This window comes from Phyllobates terribilis, unplaced genomic scaffold (genome assembly GCF_046119375.1).
Source record: "Phyllobates terribilis strain yellow unplaced genomic scaffold, ASM4611937v1 Scaffold_5__5_contigs__length_657084704, whole genome shotgun sequence".
NCBI lineage: Eukaryota > Metazoa > Chordata > Amphibia > Anura > Dendrobatidae > Phyllobates > Phyllobates terribilis.
This window is the reverse complement of record NW_027362765.1, coordinates 6,330,268-6,354,761: the sequence shown is the minus strand read 5'-3', so window position 1 is coordinate 6,354,761 and position 24,494 is coordinate 6,330,268. Positions and strand designations below refer to the sequence as shown.

General features: G+C 48.1%; 2 protein-coding genes across 2 annotated transcripts in view; both read left to right on the top strand.

Moving 5' to 3' along the window:
* Nucleotides 1-24,494, top strand: part of LOC141271720 (uncharacterized) — a 152,239-nt gene that overhangs the window by 118,618 nt on the left and 9,127 nt on the right. The gene's annotated exons all lie outside the window — the stretch shown is intronic.
* LOC141271719 (oocyte zinc finger protein XlCOF29-like) lies at nt 4,848-22,653 on the top strand. The gene is made up of 4 exons (XM_073681815.1): nt 4,848-4,906; nt 21,860-21,993; nt 22,137-22,286; nt 22,414-22,653. The coding sequence occupies exons 3-4, from the start codon at nt 22,209-22,211 to the stop codon at nt 22,636-22,638; spliced, it is 303 nt and encodes a 100-aa protein (XP_073537916.1). The 5' UTR covers nt 4,848-4,906; nt 21,860-21,993; nt 22,137-22,208; the 3' UTR covers nt 22,639-22,653.

The following is a 24,494-nucleotide window of genomic DNA, read 5'->3' as shown; positions in this document are numbered from 1 at the left end:
GATCTTAGTTGGTGCCCTCCTTTTATATCCCTCTATGTGTGAGCTCAGGTGACCAGCACCCAATGAGCTCCTAACACTACCCAGACTGCTCCCCCTATCTGCCCCTACACTACATGGGATGTTCCACCCCCCTCCCACTCCAGCCAGGAACAGGCTCGGTCGTACCTGCACATTTCTAAGTGGGAGTACCGTCGGCCTGCTCCTCTGAAATGGGATGTATGTAGTGCATGCAGTCTATCTGAGCTCAGTTCCACTCTCCATCCTTGCCCGGGAGTGGAATATCACACCTCTGGGTTGAGGTGCAATACTCCTGTAGCAGCCGAATCCTCAGGGTGCTACATTTCCCCCCGGTAAACCACAGCACGTCCTCGGGCTGTAAGACAAAAACCACATAAACATACATTTTTTTTTTTTTTCCATAAACATAAACATATAAAACATATAAAACATCACATTAATTAGCAGCATAAAACTTTTCATATTAACATTCTCGTAGACTTCTCTTGTCTCTGGTTCCTCCTCCGGACACTGTGCAACGTGTGCCCGGGAAAACGCCACAGTCTCTGGAACACGTGGCTTTCCTATAAAACCAGTAGGGGGCGCTTTAGGAAGCGCAACTATGTACAGAGATGAGGGTGGCCGCTCTCAGTCCTCGGCCAGGTAAAAGGGAAGGGAATGGCTGCTCACAGTCCTCAGCCTGGTATGGTTACGGGATAAAGGGTTAAACGGGTAAACTGTTCACTGGTCCCAACGGGGACTATTTTAGCAGCAACGGTTCACTGTGCCCCGACGGGCAACTATATACAGTCTCTACTCCCGTCCTCAACGACGGCTCTCTCCTGCTTTTTCTTGGTGATACGGTGTTGCTTCAGACCCGTCCGGGTCCTCTGGCTCCTCCTCCCCGTACCGCAACTCCTCCTCCGTCAAGCGGTGTACGTGGAGGGCGTAAGGTCCTTTGGCACACTTGTGCCGGGTGAAAGTGACCTCGTCTCTGACGTAGAGGTCACGGCCTTTGTGACCTTCCGGCAGGTGGGACTCGACGTCTCTGCGGGTCACAAAAACGTCTCCGCGGTTGTTACGGTCCCGAATAAAGCCCCACCCATGCTGCTGGTTGAACTTTATCACCGTCCCGATGGTGCGGGGACAGTGCGCTGCACGGGGGTTCCTCCTAGTCCGGCTCTTCTGCTCCGCGCTCCGGATTTGGGCCTGTTGTTCTCTGACCCGCCTCTCCTCCCGTTCTCTCGCAAACTCTGCTAGCTGCTGACGGCAACACTCAGTACGCTCAGCTGCGGCTGCCCGAGTTTCTCCGGTGAACCCCATCAAATCTTCTCCCGTGGGGTCCCACACGAATTGGGCTTCTTCTAGAGGAGGCGAGACCCGAGTCACGGGCTTCGGAGCCGGGATCAGGGGCTCACACAAGGGCCCTAGTCTCTGTTGCCGCTCCAGCTCACAAAACTCCTCGGGCCAGATAAAGGGCCGCCCGTCCGGCCATGTGAGCTGGCTGAAGAGGTCCTTTCCCAAACTCGGCACCCTTGGTTTTGCGGGTGCGGGCGCAGTGGTGGTGGCGCCCAGGTCGCCCAGGCCTTGCGGCCAGGCCTGGGGCACTTGGAACGTAAAGGGCACCGTTAATACGGCGGCGCCCTGTGCTACCTGGCCTCGCGACCAGGCCGGAGGTTCCGCGGAGGTAGGGGGCGCTGTTGGTGATGCGGGGCCCGGGAGTACTGGGCCTTGCGACCAGGCCGGAGGCTCTTCCTGCTTGGTCACGCTCCGGGTCGGTGCGTGTGACGTCACAGGGGTCGCGGCGGCGGCTTCCGGTCGGGGCCTAGTCATTAGCGGTGACATGGCGGTTACGGGCACGGACGGGGGACTTTCGGGCTCTGCGACGGGGAACCGGGGCAGGTGGGCGGTCTCTCGGTATGGGGTATAAGCGTCCCCTTTACCTGCCTTCATACGTTCGGCTCCCTTTTCAGCGCCGTCTCCGGCCTTGGGTCCTCCCGCGTCATCCGTAGAGGCAGTTGGTGTCCTCTCCCAGGGGAGCGTGCTCCGTGGACGGGTTCCAGCTTGCTGGACCATCTCCCGGCTCCACTCCGCCAGTATCTCACGCTGTACCCGGGCCATCCTCCTTGCGAGGCCCTCCAGGGCTGTTTGTGCACACTCCCGGTCTCGGGGGAGCTGCACTAAGATCTCCGCTAGACCTAGCGGGGTTGTGGACTCTAGCAGGCTCCTGACCATCGGGTCGGTGCTGCTCTGCTCTGCTTCCGGCAGGCTCCTGGCCAGCGGGCCGGTGCTGCTCTGCCCTCCTTCTTCTGTTTCTAGCAGACTCCTGGCCAGCGGGCCGGTGCTGTTCTGCTTTCTCTCCATCTCCGGGTGAGCTCCTCCGCTACTCTTCTCCAGGCTTCTTGCCTCCGGGTACGCTCGCTCCAGACTGCTCCAGGCGGCACCCATCTTCGTTCTTTTCTTTCGTCTCCTCCCACTTCGAGGGCGGTCCCGGGGCAACTCGGTGACTGTCAGCTCCAGGGGCAGTTCTTCCACGCTGACAGACACCTCCAGCATCACAGTCTCTGTTGGTGGGGGCGGTTTCCACTTTTGGCGCCATTTTCTGTCCTGGCCCACGATGGGAGGCGGCCTCTTGCCCTCCTTTGGCACGCCCATAATGGCGTCCGCTCTGCCAAGGCGGGAAATCTTCGGATTTGGCGGGAAGCGTCGCCCAGTGGCGGGAAACTCGGCCGATGGCGGGAACAAGCTGGAAATGGCGGACAATCGGCGGGAATCGACTGGTGATGGAGTCCGATGGCGTGGACCCTCCGGAACCGGCGGGAGACTTCTTTCTGAGGTAAACTTGCACTTTTCTTCAGGCACGCAGTACCCGGGTGTTGCGGGCACTTAATCCTGCCGACTACGCCAAAGTTGACGCGCCCAATGGGACATATTCCTTTTTGAGGGGAATACCCGGCACCGGATCAGATGGGGGGTTGTAGTCTCCGAGCGGCTGTGACCCGGCCCGTGCCCAGGGCGTCAAACTCAGAGTTATGTGGCAGTCCTACAGATGTTATTAAGTTCGTTGTGTCGACTACGCCACCCGTTGTGTTGCGGTCACGGTGGCCGCCGCTGCAGCAGGGTCCACTGAGGCTGATGGTATGGTGCAGCTTGGTAGAATAACCCCCAACGGGAGGGGTATAGCCTCAGGGGGACAGGTGTAGAGGATGGGAGTTGTGGTGGTGCAGTGCAGACGGCAATGAAGACAGAGTCGGGTTATGCAGTTTAGGGAGTTTACTCACTGCTGATGTTCCCGGTCACTCCAGCTTCAAGTGACCACCCGAGCCGTACTGCGTCCACCAGGTCCTGGATCCAGCCAACCCCCAAACAAGTCCGGAGCGTGGCCCTGAGCTCTCCCTCTGTCCTTTCTTCAGCCGTCCCCACTATTGATCCACCCAGGTCCAGCTCCCTCGGGCCTGCTGTTGGGACACCCTTGGCCTTGGGTTCCCTGACCCTTCATGTGGTGTGCCTTCGGGGTGGATGTGGTGGGTGACCGTGGCAAACGCTGCCCACGGTCTCCGGTCTCTGGCTGGGGAGTGTTTTTGCCCCCACCAGCTTGGGTTCCGGTACCCTTTTGCTGACTCCTCACCCGGTGCTCTAATTTGGGTTCTTGGGTCCCTTCAGTCTTCCCCCTCTGGGTCTTTCTCTGCTCCACTCTCTCTCTCTCCAGGGCTGCTGTTTCCTTCTCTCTGCCGATTTGTTCTCTGCATCAGACAGGCTCCTCTCCAACTGACTTGTTCTCTACAACTGACCCTGATCTTAGTTGGTGCCCTCCTTTTATATCCCTCTATGTGTGAGCTCAGGTGACCAGCACCCAATGAGCTCCTAACACTACCCAGACTGCTCCCCCTATCTGCCCCTACACTACATGGGATGTTCCACCCCCCTCCCACTCCAGCCAGGAACAGGCTCGGTCGTACCTGCACATTTCTAAGTGGGAGTACCGTTGGCCTGCTCCTCTGAAATGGGATGTATGTAGTGCATGCAGTCTATCTGAGCTCAGTTCCACTCTCCATCCTTGCCCGGGAGTGGAATATCACACCTCTGGGTTGAGGTGCAATACTCCTGTAGCAGCCGAATCCTCAGGGTGCTACACATGCGTGGCTCCGCTCCGTACACGCGCGGCTCCGCTCCGTACACCTCGTACACGTGCGGCTCTGCTCCGTACACCTCGTACACGCGCGGCTCTGCTCCGTACACCTCGTACACGCGCGGCTCTGCACCGTACACCTCGTACACGCGCGGCTCTGCACCGTACACCTCGTACACGCGCGGCTCTGCACCGTACACCTCGTACACGCGCGGCTCTGCTCCGTACACCTCGTACACGCGCGGCTCCGCTCCGTACGCCTCGTACACACGCGGCTCCGCTCCGTACGCCTCGCACACACGCGGCTCCGCTCCGTACACTTTGTACACACGCGGCTCCGCTCCGTACACCTCGTACACGCGCGGCTCCGCTCCGTACACCTCGTACACACGCGGCTCCGCTCCGTACACCTCGTACACGCGCGGCTCCGCTCCGTACACCTCGTACACACGCGGCTCTGCTCCGTACACCTCGTACACACACGGCTCTGCTCCGTACACCTCGTACACACGCGGCTCTGCTCCGTACACCTCGTACACATGCGGCTCCGCTCCGTACACCTCGTACACACGCGGCTCTGCTACATCCACACTGTAAACCCCTCCTGACCCCACACATAAACTTCAGCTCATCCAGCACCATGACAACCAGCACAGCAGAGTCCTGCATCCACTGAGGCCCCTGATCATGTGACCCCTGACTCCTCCCCTCCTGTGACCTCATCACAGGTCCTGTGCGCACAGAGCAGCCATATATGTGGTGGCGGCTCTGCAGGTGGAGGTATGTGGAGACCCCATTACTGGGCGCAGGGGGCATTAACCCCTTCAGCACCGAGACTCTTTTGGGGTCTTGTGTTGCCCCTTTATAAGAATCATAAGGTTTTTGTTCTGTTTCCTGTAATAGATACATACGACCCAACTATGGAGACAGGAAGGGAGGAAACGTATTGTTCTCATAGTACAGGACCCCTTTACTGCCCCCACAATGTAATGCCCCCATTATTTCCCCTTATGCAGGATGTATGATGCCCCCCACACAGTGTAATGCCCCTTAATACTGCATGATGCCCCCCACAGTGTAATGCCCCCCTTATGCCCCTTATGCAGGCTGTATGATGCCCCCACACAGTGTAATGCCCCCATTATGCCCCTTATGCAGGATGTATGATGCCCCCCACAGTGTAATGCCCCCATTATGCCCCTTATGCAGGATGTATGATGCCCCCATTATGCTCCTTATGCAGGATGTATGATGCCCCCACAAAGTGTAATTCCCCCAATATGCCCCTTATGCAGGATGTAGGATGCCCCCACACAGTGTAATGCCCCTTATGCAGGATGTACGATGCCCCCACACAGTGTAATGTATCCACAGTACTGCCTGAGGTCATACAGTTAGAATAGGTCCTGAGGTTTTACAGTTGGAATAATCCCTCTGGAATCGGTTTTACCTTTGCCTGCTCCCCTATATGTATACCCTCAAGCATGTATATGACGCGCCCCCTGGGTCGTGGGGTACTCGGTGCCCGGCCGGTCGTTGCTAGGGGAGATGTCACAGTGGCGGTGACCCGGTCCGTGACCCAGGGCGGTCAATAAAAAGGTGATAATTTACAGGGGATTTATAGTTTTTATATAAATGTTCATGACGCCACCTGTGATATGCGGCTAAAGGGAGCCGCCGCTGCGGAGCAGGTCCTCTGGAGCTGTTGTTAATGCAGCAGAGTTGGTTTAGCTCTCCACAGGTAGACCTTAGCTCCAGGGCTGTGCTGAGATGTTATAGATGTTGCAATTGTGGTGTGGTGTAGTGCAGGGGGTGATGGCGCAGCAATTATTTCTCAGAGACAGCGGGTGCAGTCTTCAGGGTTTACTCACAGTTGTTAAGTTCCTCAGGTTACACTTTCCAGATTACAACCACCCACGTCGTGCTGCGTTCACCGGACAGGGGTTCAGCAATCCCTCAGGTATTTCAAGAGTGCCTGACAGGACCCCGTTCTATATGTCCTTCTCAGCCGTCTTCCTGCGCTGGTGTGTGACCCACTACTCGGTAGCGTCAGCCCTCCCTGGGAAAAGGTGTACTCGGACGGCAGGCCGGTGTTTGTAGGGGTGGATGCAGTCGCGGCCTTGGCCCGGTCCGTGCCCAGGGCGCACACATTAAAAATATGGGCTTTAGTGGAAGAGTGATTATTTGTCGACTACGCCACCTGTGGTTTCTGGTGAGGACCACCAGCGCTGCAGCAGTCCTCTAAGGCCGGTGTTTTGGCAGCCAGGATGTTATAGCTCCCCGCAGGTGGAGCTAGGCCTCAGGGCAGGGTAGAAGAAGTGCAGTGCAGAGGAATGGTGGTCACGGTGCCGCGCAGAAATGAGAGAGAAGAGGCGGTGTATGAAGTCATCCAGGTTTTTACTCACGGTAGACTTGTTTTCAGCCACAAAGCTTCTCTTTGTTCCTCACGGCATACTGCGGCCACCAGGATGGGGTTCAGCACACTCCGGGTAGCTCGGCTGCACCAGACAAGAACCCTGCACCGGAATGTTCCTCTCTCCTACCGTACTAGAACCGCCTCGTGCCCCATTAAAGTCCCGTACAGGTACTGCAATGTCCGTTGAAGGTGACTTCTAGCACTCGGACCGCCTAAGTCCTTTATTGGTGACTGGAGTGTAAACATGGCTCAAGGCTGGGGTCCCTCTGGATAGACGCAGATTAAAGGAATACAGGTGGTGACTCCGCTCCGTCCGTATTCCCCCTGGGATCCACTTCAGCCTCCGGACTTTTCTGACAGAGACATGGAGTACAAAGTCAGATAATCGGGGACCGGTACCCCCTTTTACGGCAGGAGTCTCTCTGACCCAGTCAGAACAAGGGTAGCCGGTGGCGACTCCGCTTCGTCAGCACCCGTTGAGATCCTTTTGCCTGCGGAGCTCTTCTCCTCTGCTCCCCTCCTAGGCCCTCTTGGACAGAGCTTGCTGTAACTCAATTCTGCCCAAGTCCCCAATCTCAAGGCCTGAGACCGGGCATCGCAGCCTCCTGAGGCATCTGCAGCTTGTACTGTCTGGCTCCTCCAGGGAACTGCGACCAAAGACCCTATATTAAAGATGGACTCCATATTTATATGGATCCATTGGTGTAACCATAAAGTGCTTCCTCCATCCTCACTAAGATTCCCCCTACTTTTGGTTCCCCCCATACTCCTCCATTCACGACCGGGGCAGCACATTGTGCTCTAAACCCCCTTCAGAATGGGAGTGTGTAGTGTTGGATGTGTGGTGGGGTCCGGTGTGGTGCTCCATCCTTACCTCGGAGAGGAAGTACCACACCTCTTTCCATGAGGTGCAGTACACCTGTGGCGACTGAACCCTCAGGGGAGCCACACTGGCGCTCACCCTCCTTGCCCTGAGCCTCGCCAAACAATGTCCCAAGCCGGTATCCTCGGATCTTTCTGGGCAACCTGGAGTTCCCTGGATCCTATGTGGTTACCTTTTTGGCGACTTGAGTGCGGATGTGGCAACTGCACCCTGAAAGTACAGAAGCCTTCAGTTTCTAGTTGAACTTTGTAATTGTCACTAGTTAGGGGCTGGTCCCCTCTGCGGCTCAATCCCTCCACCTCCTGGCAGATTCGGGCATACGGGTGGCCTCCAGCACTGCCCGTACCCCTGGGATCCCTTCCTCGTTCCTGGAGCCTTCCTCCGGCTCCTCTCCTACTCAGTCTGTCCTGGGCCTCTCTCTAGGCCCTCCTCCTGAGCCGAGCACCTGCAGAGCTCCTGCTCCCAACTCTTCCTCTCAGACTGCTCTGACTGACTGACCTGTCCTTTCAAGATGGCTTCACTCTATATACTGTCCTAACAAGTGCTCATCTGAACTTCTTCTTCCACCCACACCCACTACATGGTTCCCCCTACTTTGGTCCCCCCCCACTCCAGCCAGGGACAGGGCTCAGCAGGATGCGCGATGCATCTTGCCCCTCCTGCTGGTCTGGAGTAGTGTAGTGTTGGATGCAAGTGTTTGGGTCCTGGGCAGCACTCTATCCTTACCTGAGAGTGAGATACCACACCTCTGGGTGAGATGCAGTACCTCTGTGGCAACTGAACTCGCAGGGGCGCCACATATACATCCATGTAGTGGAGCAGGCCTTACTAGATATCGAGGCTTTGTACAGTAATATACCGCATGAGGATGGTATCAGAGGAGTAAGACATTTATTGAAATCGAGATCAATGGAGTGTAGCAGACATAATGACTTCATGGAGAATCTTCTAAAATTCACTCTTACTCATTACATATTGCTTTTTGACAGGAAGTACTTCCACAAGCTCAGGGGTACTGCTAACCTATTCCTGGGCTAGTGGGAGGAATCCACAATATTCAGGAATGATAATAAGTGATGACATCCATATATTGGGGTATGATACAAATATATTGACTACATTTTTATCATCTGGTCAGGGACGAGTGAACAATGTTTTGAATTTGTCAGGGAACTCAATATCCATAGAGTGGGCCTGAGATTTATATCAGAGTTTAATTATTACCAGTTGCCGTTCTTGGATGTACTAATCAAGAAAGATTGGGATGGGACCCTAAGAACACACATCTACCATAAACCTTCAAGCACTAATAAACTATTGAAGTGGGATAACCACTAACCCATCTCCATCAAAAGAGGAATACCCAGGGGCCAATTTTTATGGTTGAGAGGGTACTGCTCTAATGTCACAGATTTTAATATACAGGCAGATTCAGGGAAAAAGGGTACTCATGGAACATTTTGGATTTCACGTCGTTTGCAGAAAAATGGGAGAGCCAAACGCTCCTCCATACCAATCCATGAGACCAAGAAAAATATTGGACTACACGAGTAAGAAAAACTTATGACAGAGTGACTGTATCTTTCATATCCTCAGAAAACACTGGGATATACTTGTGACTATCCCGGACCTGAGGGTGCTGTGGGATCTATTCCTACAATAACTTTCAGAAAGGGTTGGTCCATTAGGGACCATTTAGTGCATAATTTCTATAAAAAACCTGCACCCAAGGGGACTTGGCTAGATAGAGGAATCTGCGGTTTCTTTAGATTTGAACGACATTGTACATGTAATTGGATGAGACCATGTAAATGTTTCTTGAGCTCCTCCATGGTTGAAATCTTTTTTCCAGTGGGATTATTCCAACTGTAAAACCTCAGGACTAGTATATATGGTCACATGCACCTGCCCCCTAGATTATGTAGGCAAGATCAAGAGGGAGTCTAGGAGGAGGGTGGGGGGCATTTGGGTGATATATGCCATGGTTGGGAAACCCCATTAGCGAGAGACATGAACAGTGTACATTGCGGTGAAACCGGAGACATCTCCTTTTGTATCATTGTGGTTGTTAAACCCAATGTGAGAGGAGAAGATCACAATAGATGTATCCTCAAAAAAAGAAAGTGAGTGGATTGTTAGGGGCCAGTGAATCCAGTCTAAGGGACTCAATGAGAAAATTTCCTATGCCTGTTTAGTGTGAATACAGACCCATTCTGGATTATATTTTTGGATTGTATACTCTACCCATTGCTATTGGTTCCCTGTGAATGGGGTTTACATATTGTTGTACTTCATCGAGATATCTGAGCTTCTATATCTGAATTATTACTTATCAATTATATTCCACTTATACTATTTCATAATTAACAAGTGTGGTGATCCTTGTGTATCTCTAATTGTGCAATAGAGGGGAAATTTGACCATTTAGGAATATACTGAGGGCCATCATCCCATATTTTTTGTAGTGATAAAGTGGATCTACATGCTTATTGCATGATGGGAGAATGTGCAATACTTGTTTTTAGTTTCCCATGACGCTGATCTCAGAGATAGAAAAATCCTATGTTGGTGGAATGCAATCCAAAACCATTATGCTCTCTGGTGTGGAACGCATGCTTCCGAGACTGTGATGCACTCCGGCATGGAACGCACATATCCGGGCACTTTTGTGCTTTCTGCCCGCCCGTTGTTTTGTGCTGAATTGTGGGGAATACTTGAGAATTTATTTTTGTTCTGTCTTTAGTTGATCCCACTGATACATCAGATTAGTCCTCAGAGAATTATAATTAGAGGAACCCATGGACACATTAGGATATGTGAAGCTGACCTCCGCTCTCCTCTATTTCCTTTGAATTTATTGTGTGACCTGTATTTCAAAACAGTAGCTCTTGGTTTGTTTCATTTCCATGTGTAAATTGAATTTGACTCGTAGTCTTTGATATCTATTTCAAACTTAGTTTTTTTGATGTCTGAGATCCATCCTCCAGACTTTGTAAATTCTTTTGCATATTTTGTTTGAGTTTTGTATCCATAAAGGCTTCTACACTGGGCGGAAAACTTTCACCTAGTTATTTTCAAGAAACAAATATCAAACGCAATGTGACTTGGTTATCCTATAAGTTTTTTTTTTTAAATGTGGACATACACCCTGTAAAACATGCAACTATGTTTATAAAACCGACACATTTGAAGAAAACCTAACGGGACAACAATTTGCAATACACAATTTCATAAATTGTAACACTATAGGGGTCATCTATTTAATAGTGTATAGAGAGTTAACTACAATATGTGGGATACACGTCAGGTCCGCAAAAAACTATATTAGCAGACAATTATCCGACGCCATCAATCCCACAACATTAAACGTGTCTGTGGTTTCAAGACACTTTTTTCACAAAAACATAACGCGGGTGCTCGGGTTCAACCTATTGCGGATCGGATAGACAGATTGCTGGGTGGAGCTGGGGAAAACCCACTGTTCATGGTACACATTGGTACTAATGACAAAGTTAGAGGGAGGTGGAAGGTCCTTAAAAATGAGTACAGGGAAGCTGAAGACCAGGACCTCAAAGGTGGTGTTTACACAAATACTGCCGGTGCCACCTGCGTCAATAGAAACACGTCGGGAGCTTAGAGAGATAAATCAGTGGCTTAGAAATTAGTGCAGGAAGGAAGGGTTTGGGATCATGGAGAACTGTGCCGATTTCGCGGTTGGCTACAGGCTCTACGGTAGGGATGGGTTGCATCTCAATAGGGGAAGGTGCAGCTTTGCTGGGGGAAAAAATGGTCAGACGGATGGGGGAGCTTTTAAACTAAGGTCTGGGGGGAGGGTAGTCATGCTTATAAGGGGTTAGATAGACTAGACAGAGTGGGAGAGTAGGGGCTATGGAGGATCTAGGGGGAGCTGGGATAAGCAAGGAAAGTAAGGAGTTGAGTAGGAGTAGGAAATTTGCTAATTGTATTAAATGTCTACTAGCAAATGCAAGAAGTCTTGCAAACAAAATGGCTGAACTGGAGACTCTTATGTCGGTCAGAGAATACGATGTGGTGGGTATTACAGAAACCTGGCTGGATGAAAGCCATGACTGGGTGACAAATATAGAGGGATACACTACATTTAGAAAGGACAAGAAAGAGAAAAAAGGTGGAGGTCTGTGTATTTTCGTAAGATCCAACTTAAAATCTGTGCTCAATGACAACATTGGTGGGAGCTGCGACAATGTAGAGTCAATTTGGGTAAATGTACATGGGGATGGCAATAATGGAAAGCTGCTAAGAGGAGTTTGTTACAAGCCTCCTAATATAGCTGAACTTCTAGAGGACGAAATGTTGGAACAAATTAAAAATGCAGCAAATAATAATAGGGTCCTTATTATGGGGGATTTTAACTATCCAGATTTTCATTGGGATATAGAATCTTTTGTGCTAAAAGCTGCAAATTCTTATCCACAGTTCAGAACAATTACCTCTCTCAGTTGGTAGATGAACCAACCAGGGGAGGTAATCTGCTGGATCTGGTGCTGTCAAATAGATCAGATACAATTTCAGATCTAGAGGTCTGGGAGCATTTGGGAAACAGCGACCATAATATGATAAGTTTCAATATAATATTTAATAGAACATTTCAAAATGAAAATGCTAAAACCTGGAACTTTAGGAAAGCTGATTTCAACAAATTAAGGGAAGAACTTAATTGTGTAGACTGGGACCATATCATGGTAACTGGGAATACCAAATGTAAATGGGTCATGTTTAAGGAAATACTACTAGATTCCTGTAGAAAATTTATACCCTGGAATAAAAAGGAACCAGGAATAAAAAGAAACCATTATGGATAAATAAGACAGTACAAAGTTTAATAAGACAAAAACAAAGGGCATTCAAAATCTTGAAGGCCGAGAATACAGAAATAGCATTTCAGTAGTATAAAGACCTAAATAAGAAATGTAAAAAGAAATCAACCTAGAAAAATTATCTACAGAGAAACAAATTGACAGAGACATTAAATTCCCCAAAATTTTATGGATACATCAATGCCAAAAAGAGTAAATCAGATGGTATTGGCCCCTTAAAAGACAATAATAACAAGATAATTATAGAGGACAAAGAAAAGGCTGAGATATTAAGCAGACACTTTTCATACGTGTTCACCAACAAACAGTCTGTTTCAGGGTTCTTTCAAGAGGGCAAAAATCAAAGTTCACCTCCTAATATAACTAGTTTAACACAAAAAGAAGTACGCCTGCGTCTGAGCAAATTAAACATTGTCAAATCCCCTGGACCAGATGGTATTCATCCACGGATACTGAGGGAATTGAGCTCAGTAATTGACAAACCGCTGCATCTCTTATTCTTAGACACTCTTGTAACAGGGGTAGTGCCACAGGATTGGAGGATAGCAAATGTACCGATATTTAAGAAAGGTAAGAAGGTGGATCCAGGTAACTACCGTCCAGTAAGTCTGACATCAGTAGTGTGCATAGTTTTTGAGGGCATCATAAGAGATGACCTGCAGAGATATATTGCAGAGAATAATATAATAAATGATAATCAGCACGGATTCATGAAAAATAGGTCGTGTCTAACCAACATGTTGGGGTTCTATGAGGGGATAAGTGCAAATCTAGATGTTGGTAATGTGGCTGATGTGATTTACCTGGACTTTGCAAAGGCATTTGATACTGTACCACATAGCAGCCTTATACTGAAGCTACAGAAGCAATGACTTGGGGGAACTATATGTAGATGGGTAAGGAATTGGCTAAATGATAGGAAACAAAGAGTCGTCATAAATGGTACATTCTCTAAATAGGACATAGTCAGCAGTGGGGTGCTACAGGGATCTGTGCTAGGACCAATTCTTTTTAACCTCTTTATTAATGACCTTGGGAATGGGATTGTAAGTAAAGTGCCAGTTTTTGCTGACGATACCAAACTATGTAGGATATTAAAATCTGATCTTGACATTACGATATTGCAGAACGATCTGGATAAGATGACTGAATGGGCAAACACTTGGCAGATTAAGTTTAATGTAGATAAATGTAGAGTAATGCACATAAGATGGAGTAATCCTATTGCTGCATATACATTAAGTGGGAGTATACTCAGGACTACAGAACAGGAGAAGGATTTGGGTATTCTGGTTACAAATAAGCTGAGAAGCAGTGCTCAATGTCAAGCAGCAAAATCAAACAAGATTTTAGGGTGTATAAAAAGAGAAATAAAATCCTGCAATCCCAACGTATTGTTACCCCTTTATAAATCACTGGTGAGGCCACATCTGGAATATGGGATCCAGTTTTGGGCTCCACATTTTAAAAAGGATATTCAGAAGTTAGAGTCAGTTCAAAGGCGGGCAACTAGATTATTATATAGAATGGTAGACCTCTCATATGATAAGAGGTTGAAAAAGTTGAGCTTGTTTAGCTTAGAAAAACGACGCCTCAGAGGGGATCTCATCTACATGTATAGATATATGTGTGGTCAATACAAAGGTCTAGCACATGACTTATTCCTTCCAAAGACTATACTAAGGACCAGGGGGCAATCATTACGGGTGAAAGAAAGGTGATTCCGGCACCTAAACAGGAAATGATTCTTTGCAGTAAGAGCAGTTGGGCTGTGGAATTCCCTACTACAGTAGGTAGTAATGGCAGACACTATATCAGCTTTCAAAAAAGGGCTGAATGATTTCCTTGACACAGGTAACATTGTGGGTTACAGTTAAATTATACAAAATGTTACACCTATAGTAGTACATTTGATCCAGGGTTCTTGTACTGATCGCTTTTTCTCGGGGTCAAGAAGGATGCAAATTGTCTGAATGTGTCCTGGGGTTTTTGCCTTCTTCTGGATCAACAGATTTAAGTACAGGGATTTTAGTAATACCATATGAGTAATACAAAAAGTAAAACTAATTAAAAAATTATAAACTGGCTCATTTGTAACTGTAATAGTGCAATAATAATAAAAATGGTAATACATTTGTGAGGCCTGGTTCCAGTAAGTTAGTTTAGTGTTAGCGTAGGGAGTACAATTGGGGGAGAAAGGTTGAACTTGATGGACCTAGGTCTTTATTCAACCTACGTTACTATGTTACTATGTATAAAGGGGATATCGTATCCTTCAGATTTTAGGAATAGAAAAGGCTTATAAACCATTAAAAGGCAGAGATATGAAAAGAAAAATGTTAAATAGAGAGTCACATTGGATTTTTAAATTACAAACTAGAGCCCCACAGGGAATGAACATCAGACAGGATTTAATATTACAGTGCAATTAATTGTATTTGTTTTTGATTTTCAGTGATTTTATTGAATATCTCATGCATGAGTTGTATTTGTGTATTATTGTGATGCTGAGTCACTTTTCACAGCCAAGCTATGAGACAGAATAGCCGAGGAGTCCGGAGTTAAAAGCCAGGAGGGTACGTCATAAACAGAAGGAAGAGGCAAAGGCTTAGTCAGGTGACGTTATGTTGGTCAGAATACCAGGAGGATAGCGGATCAGAGCAGAAGGGGTTAAACAGACGGATGGTCAGAACAAGGTCCAAGGTCAGGCAACAGAATATCAATACACAGAACACTTAGGCACAGAGAAACAAACCTCACACTAGCTGAATGTACGTCTGGCAGAGGTCAGGGAGAAACAGCTAGTTATGTAGCCTGGCAGTCACCTGGAATGATGAACACCTGGAGATAGCCAGTGCCACCCAGTCTCAGATTGGACAGCCGAGCAGGCAATCATCACACTGACAGCTTCAGCACACCCCTATACCAGATTGGACCACCGAGTTGTCAAAGTAACGACAGCTCCAGCATGCCCCTGTACAAGATTGGATGGCTGAGTTGTCAGTAACTGTATCCCAGACACAGTGAGGGGTGGAACCTTGACTGTACCCCCTCTTCTAAGGGAGCCCGCCGGACCCCAAGGCTTCCCAGGAAACTTTAGATGGAAGGCCCTGACTAACTGATCGGCCTTCACATCTCAAGCAGGGACCTAGGATCTCTCCTCTGGTCCGTATCCCCTCCAGTGGCTGAGGTATTGGAGGGAGTGACAAAGGAACAAAATGAGCTTGTTTGCTGAATCGGTCAACTACCACCCAGATAGCAATTTTCCCACCAGACAGAGGCAAATCCATGATGAAGTCCATGGACAAATGAGTCCATGGCCTTTCTAGAATTGGCAGTGGAGCCAATTCCCCGGACGGCCGGATGTGACTGACTTTAGCGCGTGCGCAGGCATCACAAGCAGGTACAAAATCTTTGATATCATTATGCATGGACAGCCACCAAAAAAGTCTGGTAATGACTTTCCATGTAGCAGTAACCCCAGGATGACCATTTAAGACGGAATCATGAAATTCTTGTAACACACACAATCTTAGGTACACAGGCACAAATGATTTAGATCCTGGAGTGTCCGGAGAAGCCAATGACTGGGCGTTATGGATCTCCTTTTCCAATTCTGAGGTTACCATAGAAACCACAATACCCTGAGGAATAATGGAGGATGGAGGTTCTGGAGGAGAAACTGAATCGAGACTACAAGATAATGCGTCAGCTTTCTTAGACCCTGGTCTGAATGTAATGCCTCTGTGGGAGTTTATCTTTTAGCTGATTCAATGTAAGCTAGATTCTTCTGATCAGTGACCACAGTAACTGGATGAACCGCTCCTCCAAAAAATGCCTCCATTCCTCAAAGGCTAATTTTACAGAAAGTAACTCACGATTCCCAACATCATAACTTCTTTCTGCCGAAAATTATTTAGACAAAAAAGCCCATGGACGCAAGTTAGTCAGAGTTTTGGACCCCTGCGACAAAACCGCCCCCACTCCGACCTCCGAAGCATCCACCTCTACAATGGATGGCTCTTTGAGATCCGGTTAGATCAGAATGGGAAGTGGCATGAAACACTCTTTTCATTTTTCAAAAGCCCTGATAGCACTCTGTGACCACACCTTGAGATTTGCCCCCTTACGTGTAAGGTCAGTAAGAGGTTATACAATCTGAGAAAACCTCTTGATAAATTTCCTATAATAGTTGGCAAATCCCACAAAATGCTCCAAAGGCTTGAGATCACGAAGCTGAACCCAGTCAATTATGGCCTGTACCATCCAAGGGTCCATCTTAAACCCTTCTGCTGACAAGATGAACCCCAAGAATGAAATTTCCTGAACAGAACAAACACATTTCTCTAATTTAGCACACAAAGAGTTCTCACTTAATCTTTGTAACACAACACGGACATGTGCATTTAATAACCCAAATGGCATGACAAGTAGTGTTGAGCGAATTTGTTTGGCATTTAAAATTTGTGTTTGTGTGCAGGGTTCCGACTTTTTCGCGCCAAAAAATCAGCTCCGAAATGCTGAACAAATTCGCTCAACACTAATGACAAGGTTTTCAAACAGACGCTCAGACGTTAAAAATGCTGTTTTCCACTTATCACCCTCCCGGATGTGTATCAAATTGTAGGCCCCTCTAAGATCAAGTTTAGAGAACACCATAGCTCCCAGAAGCTGACTATATAGGTTGTGGATGAGTGGAAGTGGGTACGTATTTTTAACCATGATTTTGTTGAGTTCTCGGAAATCGAGGCAAGGATGGAGACCCCCATCTTTCTTTTTTTACGAAGAAAAAAACGGCAGCTACAGGAGAGGAGGAAGGACGGATATGACCCTTCTGTAAACTTTTGTTAGCATATTCTTGCCCATTCAGGCCCAGACAAATTGTAAAGGAGAGCTTTAGGCAATTTGGCACAAGGAATAAGATCAATAGCACAATCATAAGGATGATGGGGAGGTAGTATCTTCGCCTCTTTCTCCAAGAACACATCTCCAAAGTCCTTCAGGTACCTCGGCAGATCCTTCAGACTAGCGGAGTATATTTGTTCAGTTTTTAGACATTTCTTGCAACAATTAGGGCCTCATTTAACAATCTCCCTCTGACACCAATCAATAACAGGATTGTGAATCTGCAACCATGGAAACCCTAGTACCAACCCAACAGGTAAATTATCCAACACAAAACATGAGAAGGATTCAAAGTGGAGTGCTTCCACTTGAAGCATGAAATCCACTGTTACCTTCTTGATTAAATTCCTAGATAATGGTGTCTTGTCAAGGGTGAAGATTTGCATGAGTTTTTCTAAACAAACTGTGCCTAACCCTAACTTCAGAACCAGTCCCAAATCAATAAAGTTAGCAACAGACCCACAGTCAATGAAAACCAATGTTGATAACACCTGTTTCTAAAAGTATAACACTGTATTTATCAGTACTTTAGAAGAAAAAGGTTCCTGGGAGTCTGGGTGACCTCCTTGGCCATCACTCAGACGTTCTCCCGATGGTTTGCTAGCTTGAGGGCAAGTAGGGCAATTCTTGATCAAATGTCCAGAGAGACCACAGTACAGGCAGAGTCCGAGATCTTATCTACGTCTACAACACGAAGACTGGCAACTTTAATCTCCAATGGCTCCACCTCCGGTAAATGGACCTGCTCCGGTGAAATATAATGGGCAGCTTGTTGTTCCTCACATCTCTCATGGATTCTACAGTCCATTTGTATGGCCTGGGTAATGGCCTCTGCCAGGGAACAAGGAACTTCATGGAGGATCAGGGCATCCTTAAGGGTTTTGGAAAGGCCTTTGTGGAACTGGCACCTGAGAGCTGCATCAATCCACAGAACTGCAGTGGACCATGGCCGGAACTCAGTACAGTAGTCCTCAGCTGCACGACCCCCTTGAGCCAGGTTCATGATCTTAGCTTCAGCGACCTGGATCCTGTTGGGTTCATCATATACCAGTCCTAAACTGTCAAAGAAGGCGTCAACAGAAAACCGTTCTGGGGCTTGTGGGGACAAGGAAAATGCCCAAGTCTGAGGGCACCCTTGCAGAAGGGACATGATTATTCCCACCTGCTGCAACTCCTCTCCTGACGATCCTACAGCTCTCCCTGAAGACCCTAAGCTGGTCTTTTTCTCCAGAAAATTTATCAGGGAGGTCTAATACAGATTCGGGAGAGACCAACTATACATCAGAGGGTACTAACGTCACTGTCACTGCCGGCAGTGGAGGGTTATCCGAGATTTTCATTAGATTAGTTATCTGACCCTGCAACTGACATTGTGATGACTCCAGACTCTGGCATTTCTTAGCCAGATTCTGAATCATCAGCTTCAAATTCGCCATATGGTCACAGAGCGTGTGAACAGTCTCCATACAGATGAAAAAGAAAAACGTATTGGCCAGACGTAATGTGACGCTGAGCCAAGTTGTGAGACAGAATAGTCTAGGGGTCCAGAGTAAAAAAAACAGGAGGGTACATCATAAACAGAGGGAAGAGACAAAGGCATAGTCAGGTAACGTTATGTTGGTCAGAATACCAGGATAGCGGATCAGAGCAGGAGGGGTTAAACAGATGGATGGGCAGAACAAGGTCCAAGGTCAGGCAACAGAATATCAATACACAGAACACTTAGGCACAGAGAAACAAACCTCACACTAGCTGAATGTACGTCTGGCAGAGGTCAGGGAGAAACAGCTCAGTTATGTAGCCTGGCAGTCACCTGGAATGATAAACACCAGGAGATAGCCAGTGCCACCCAGTCTCAGATTGGACAACCGAGCAGGCAATCAACACACTGACAGCTTCAGCACGCCCCTGTACCAGATTGGACCACCGAGCTGTCAATCAAAGTACCGACAGCTCCAGCATGCCCCTGTACAAGATTGGACAGCTGAGCTGTCAGTAACTGCATCCCAGACACAGTGAGGGGTGGAACTGTGACAATTATCATTTTCTTCCATACAGTACAGGGTCAAATTGTCTGAGAAGTACTCAGAAATCAGTGGACACCCAGGAAAGGGAATGATATAAAAGTATCACAAAGACTCACATGTTGTAAATCAGGAATAAGCATTGGTTTCCTATGTGGGCACTTGGTGGTATGCCATCACAACAGTTTTTATGAATTTACAATAAATGTGAGGTTTTAACAATATAGACAATGCTGGAGAATCCATCTCTCCTCCTTTCTCTACTTGAAATGTCCCTGACCAGGGCGGCTCCATGCGGTGATCTTCAGACAAGGTGCATTGAATAAACAGTGAGCTGACCTCCCTCTCCATTTTCCCATTATATGCATGTTTTCCCTATAGTGACGAATATTTATTTTTGCTAAAACTATGATATTTTCACTTTAAAACTTTTATTAAACCTTTTTTATAAACTTTTTTTTAAACAACTCCCATTAGTGCGATCATACAACATACAAACCTTTGATTGCTCAGATGATGCACTGTACTACTGTAGTGCCGTGTATTATCACTGCCTGTCAGTGTAATACTAACTGCCCCATACACATGAGATAAGTGTTGGCTGAACGGTCATTTGGCAGACGGCTATCTCTCCCGACTCCCCCATACATACAAATATTCCAGCTTTCCTGTGGTCTGTATGACTGACTGCATTTGTAGGGAGGCCCCCAAATTCATTATATAGTCGACCAAAACCCCCAAAATCAGTGCTTTCATTCAACTTTTGTCTAATATTTAAGGGTGGCGTTAAAAGGTAACTTATTGGATGCTGCCTCTGGCCCGGCCTAATAATTGCAGGCCCAGAAACCATTATTAAGCACTATTGAGCATTTGGGAAAGAAGGGGCATTGGGCCGAACTCTGTCACACCTTCTTAGATGGCATGTTTGCTTTTTGCAGGAGCAAGTGGTTAAGCTGCCAGGGATTTTGTTGCAGCCGCATCTGTGCCATCCCTGCGGTGTACATCTATGTTCTGGTGCCCAAAAGCGTTCATGTAAAAATAAAAACCAAAAACAAATGTTTAACGTGTTAAAAAATAAAAAATGTGTCTTCTGCTTTTTGCATGTTTTTTCTTTTTACAAGAATTGTTGGTGACAATTTTATTTTAAAACATTTTAATATCTGCTTTTTTTTTTTTTTCTTCTTGTAATATTGGAAAGCCTAAGGCCAGAAATAAACCCCATAATACACTGTACACGCAGACTTTGGTATCAAATAATTACTGTCCGCGGTGTTTGTGCAATCAAAACAAATTTTATAAAAACCTCAAACAGACAGGAAACATTCATACAGACAGCCGGTGGTGATGTGTTTGTGGTGCCCCTGAAGGTTCAGTCGCCACAGAGGTATTGCATCTCATCCAGAGGTGTGGTACCTCACTCTCAGGTAAGGAAGGAGTACGGCTCAGGACCCTAACACCTGCATTCACTACACCACATTTCAGAGGGCAGGGAGAGATTGCTCCTATGGGAGAGCACAGTCCCTGGTCCCTGGCTGGAGTGGGGGAAACCACAAGTAAGGGGGAACCATGTAGTGGATGGGGTGGAGGAAGTAGAAAAGGGGAGCACTTGCTGGGAGCAACATAAAAGGGGATGGAACCATCTAGAAGGGAGCAGTAGTGTCAAGTGGAGAAGTGACAGAGCAGAGGCTCTGCAGGAGCTCTGCTCCAGGGCTGGGCCTAGTCGGGAAGGTCCAAGCCTGAGTGGAAAGGAAGAGAGAGGGGCAAGGGAGGCTCCAGAAGGAGAGAAGGGATCCTAGGGGTACGGGAAGTGCTGGAGGCCACCGTACGCCCGAATCTGCAGGAACGTGGAAGGATCAAGCCGCAGAGGGGACCGGCCCCTTAACTAGTGGAGAACTACAAGGCTCAACTAGAAACCGGAGGCGTCTGTACTTTTAAGGTACAGTTGCCCACAACCACAGTTAACAAACCAGAAAAGGTAGCCCGCCAAGACCCGAGGCTACCGGCTTGGGACACTGACTGTGAGACGTAGGGCAGGAGGGTGAGAGCCAGCGCAGGAAGACGACTGAGGAAGGCACACAGAAAGGGGTCCTGATAAATGCTCTGGAAATATCTGAGGGTGGACCGAGCCCCACTCTGAGTAAGCACAGGACGACGAGGTCCAGTACATTGGCGCCTGTAACTTGAACTGCAACAACCGTGAGTAAAGACCCTGGGACTGCACTATACTGACTCTGTGGTTATTATTGCACTACAACACCCTGCACAACCACCAGCATCCACACTCTGCCCTGAAGCTAACTCTTCCTGTGGGGAGTCACACTATCCTTGCTGCAAAACCACCAGCTTCAGAGGACTGTTCCGCAGCAGCGGCCCCCCTTTAGCCGCATTCCACAGGTGGCGTAGTCGGACTCTTTATAAAACCTATATATAAATTCTCCTTGGATTGACCACCCTGGGTCACGGACCGGGTCACCGCCACTGTGACTACAACCCCCAACATCTACCGGTCCGGCACCGAGTACCCCACGGCCCAGGGGGTGCGTCATGTTCAGTGACGGTTTGTGGCTAAATATGTTTTTAGAGCCGTAGTAGAAGTTGTTTCCTCATGTAGTTATTTCTCATGTCACGTGTAATGAATATCTTCTGCAGTATTGCTAATGCCAATTCCAGTATCGGAAAATGAGACGAGAATTAGCTTTATGGAAGATAAGTCTATGAGAAACGTATTCAGCTGCCGACTCCGAGGAAGAAATTGCTTGTTGTCTGTGGCCTAAAATATAAAGGTATTATTACTAGATGTAAAGAAAAAATGAAATACTGTAAAATAATAAATCTCCTTATATGTTTCCCCTCATTATCTCCAATAGTTGTATTATACCAACAGGATTTTTATGATGTTCCATCAGCTCATCTTCTCGTCATTCAGGTACCTACAACACCGGATCCTCTCAGTGGAGATCTTCTATATAAGAATATTTTCCTGATTTATCCATCAAAGATGGATATGGATAGAGACAAGATGGCGGAGAGGATATTACACCTCACCCTAGAGATCCTCTTCCGGCTTACTGGAGAGGTGAGAGATTCTAATGGCGTCACATTACATAATTCTTATCTACGGGAATAACAGATGGACAGAACTGGAGAGGTGAGGACTCTGGAAATGTCTGTAGTGAGATTTATTAATGTGTCTCCATAACCAGGATTACACAGTAGTGAAGAAGACCTCTAGTGAGCGCTGTCAGGCCCTTGTGTCTGAGGGATGGGGAAGACCCCTGAGCCCAATCACGGGGCCTCCTCCTCAACCCCTGATGCATGAGGACATCAATGACCAGAAGATCCTAGAACTCACCTACAAGATGATTGAGCTGCTGACTGGAGAGGTGCCACTGCTGGGAATGCGGGGACATTATACAGTAACACTATGAAGGGATCGGGGGGATGACTGTATCATTGTATGTGTCAGGTTCCTATAAGGTGTCAGGATGTCGCCGTCTATTTCTCCATGGAGGAGTGGGAGTATTTAGAAGGACACAAAGTTCTGTACAGGGACGTCATGATGGAGATTCCCCAGCCCCTCACATCACCAGGTAATAGACAGGACTAAATACACACGGCCTACAATTATCTGTATGAAAATAATTAATTCAGTCCCAGTATGTGTTTCCTCCAGATCGATCCAGTAAGAGGACAACACCAGAGAGATGTCCCCGTCCTCTTCTTCCACAGGACTGTAAACAAGAAGACCCCAATGTTCCTCAGGATCATCAGGTAGATGGAGAGAAGGTGTCATGAGATCTCCCCTATGATGTGTAGATGGCTGTGAAGGTCTTGTGTTCAGTCTTGCTTTATCCACCAGTATTTATATTTGTGTAATGAGAACGGTGGAGATGACGGGATTAGAGCTGATCATAGATGTGACTTCTCCATCTGACTTTTATAATATTTGTTCCAGAGTGAAGATCAGACCCATATTAATACTACAGAGACATATGTGAGGGGTGATGAGCGGTGTAAAGAGGAGATTCCTACATATGACTACCCAGGTGAGTAGTAACCACTAAATGCAGAGAAGTCACAGATTCTTCTCAGTCACTGGCTGTGGCTGTTTTATCAGTGGTGTAGTCTGGCCGTATCACAATCGTGGATCACCATTTTGCCGCTTGACCACAACATTCTCCTCTGTCCGAAAATGTTCAAATTACTTTGTGAAATTGTGAAAGCCCTTTTCTATAGAACTTACAACCTGGAGGATCCACCTCCCCCTGGGCAGTGGTGTACCGCCAATGGCGGCAGACCACGCGACTGCTATGGGGCCCGTGAGCCGGGGGGCCCCATAGCAGTCGCTCCCCTTCTGTACACCCCGCGCCGCTGTTTGTTTGCCGCCACCGCCTGCCGGCACTGTGTTCAGGCATGGCCGCGCACTGTACGGCTGTGTCTTGTAGTAATGATAATGATGGCAGGGGCGACACTGCACCTTTAATTGTGCTTGTGTCTTCCCTGCCATGTCATTACTACAAGACACAGCCGCACAGTGTGTGGCCATGCCTGAACACAGTGCCGGCGGCGGCAATCAAACAGCAGAGCGGGGGGTGCAGGAGAGACACCCCGATGGAGTGGGGGCCCTGTACTGGCCCGGCCGCGTCACAACTAGGAGACATTGCCCTGTGCGCCGCCGTGTCTCCTAGCTGTGACGTCACGCAGTGCACGCCCTGCACTGCTACTTACCACCGGAGAGGAGCTGGAGGACTGGAGCCGAGCCGGGAGTGTGTGTGTGTGTGTGTGTGTGTGTGTGTGTGTGAGTGAGTGTGTAGGCAGATATTGTGTGATGTCTGTTTATATGTATTTTTGTGTTTCAAATGTGTTTATGCGTGTATATGTCTGTTTAGGTTTGTGTGTGTGCGTGACTGCGTGCGGCCTCCCGCTGTCTCTGGGGGGGCGCCGTGCGGCCTCCCGCTGTGTATAGATGGCTACGTGCGGCCTCCTGCTGTGTATAGATGTCTACATGCGGCCTCCTGCTGTGTATATATGGCTATGTGCGGCCTCCTGCTGTGTATAGATGGCTACGTGCGGCCTCCTGCTGTGTATAGATGGCACCGTGCGGCCTCCTGCTGTGTATAGATGGCACCGTGCAGCCTACGGCTGTGTATAGATGGCTACGTGCGGCCTCCTGCTGTGTATATATGGCTACGTGCGGTCTCCTGCTGTGTATAGATGGCACTGTGCGGCCTCCCGCTGTGTATAGATAGCTACGTGCGGCCTCCCGCTGTGTATAGATGGCGCC

Coding starts and splice junctions, on each gene's coding strand:
- LOC141271719 (XM_073681815.1), top strand. CDS start 22,209: ATGGATATGGATAGAGACAAGATGGCGGAGAGGATATTACACCTCACC. Junction 22,287..22,413: donor TCTTCCGGCTTACTGGAGAG/GTGAGAGATTCT, acceptor CTCCATAACCAG/GATTACACAGTAGTGAAGAA.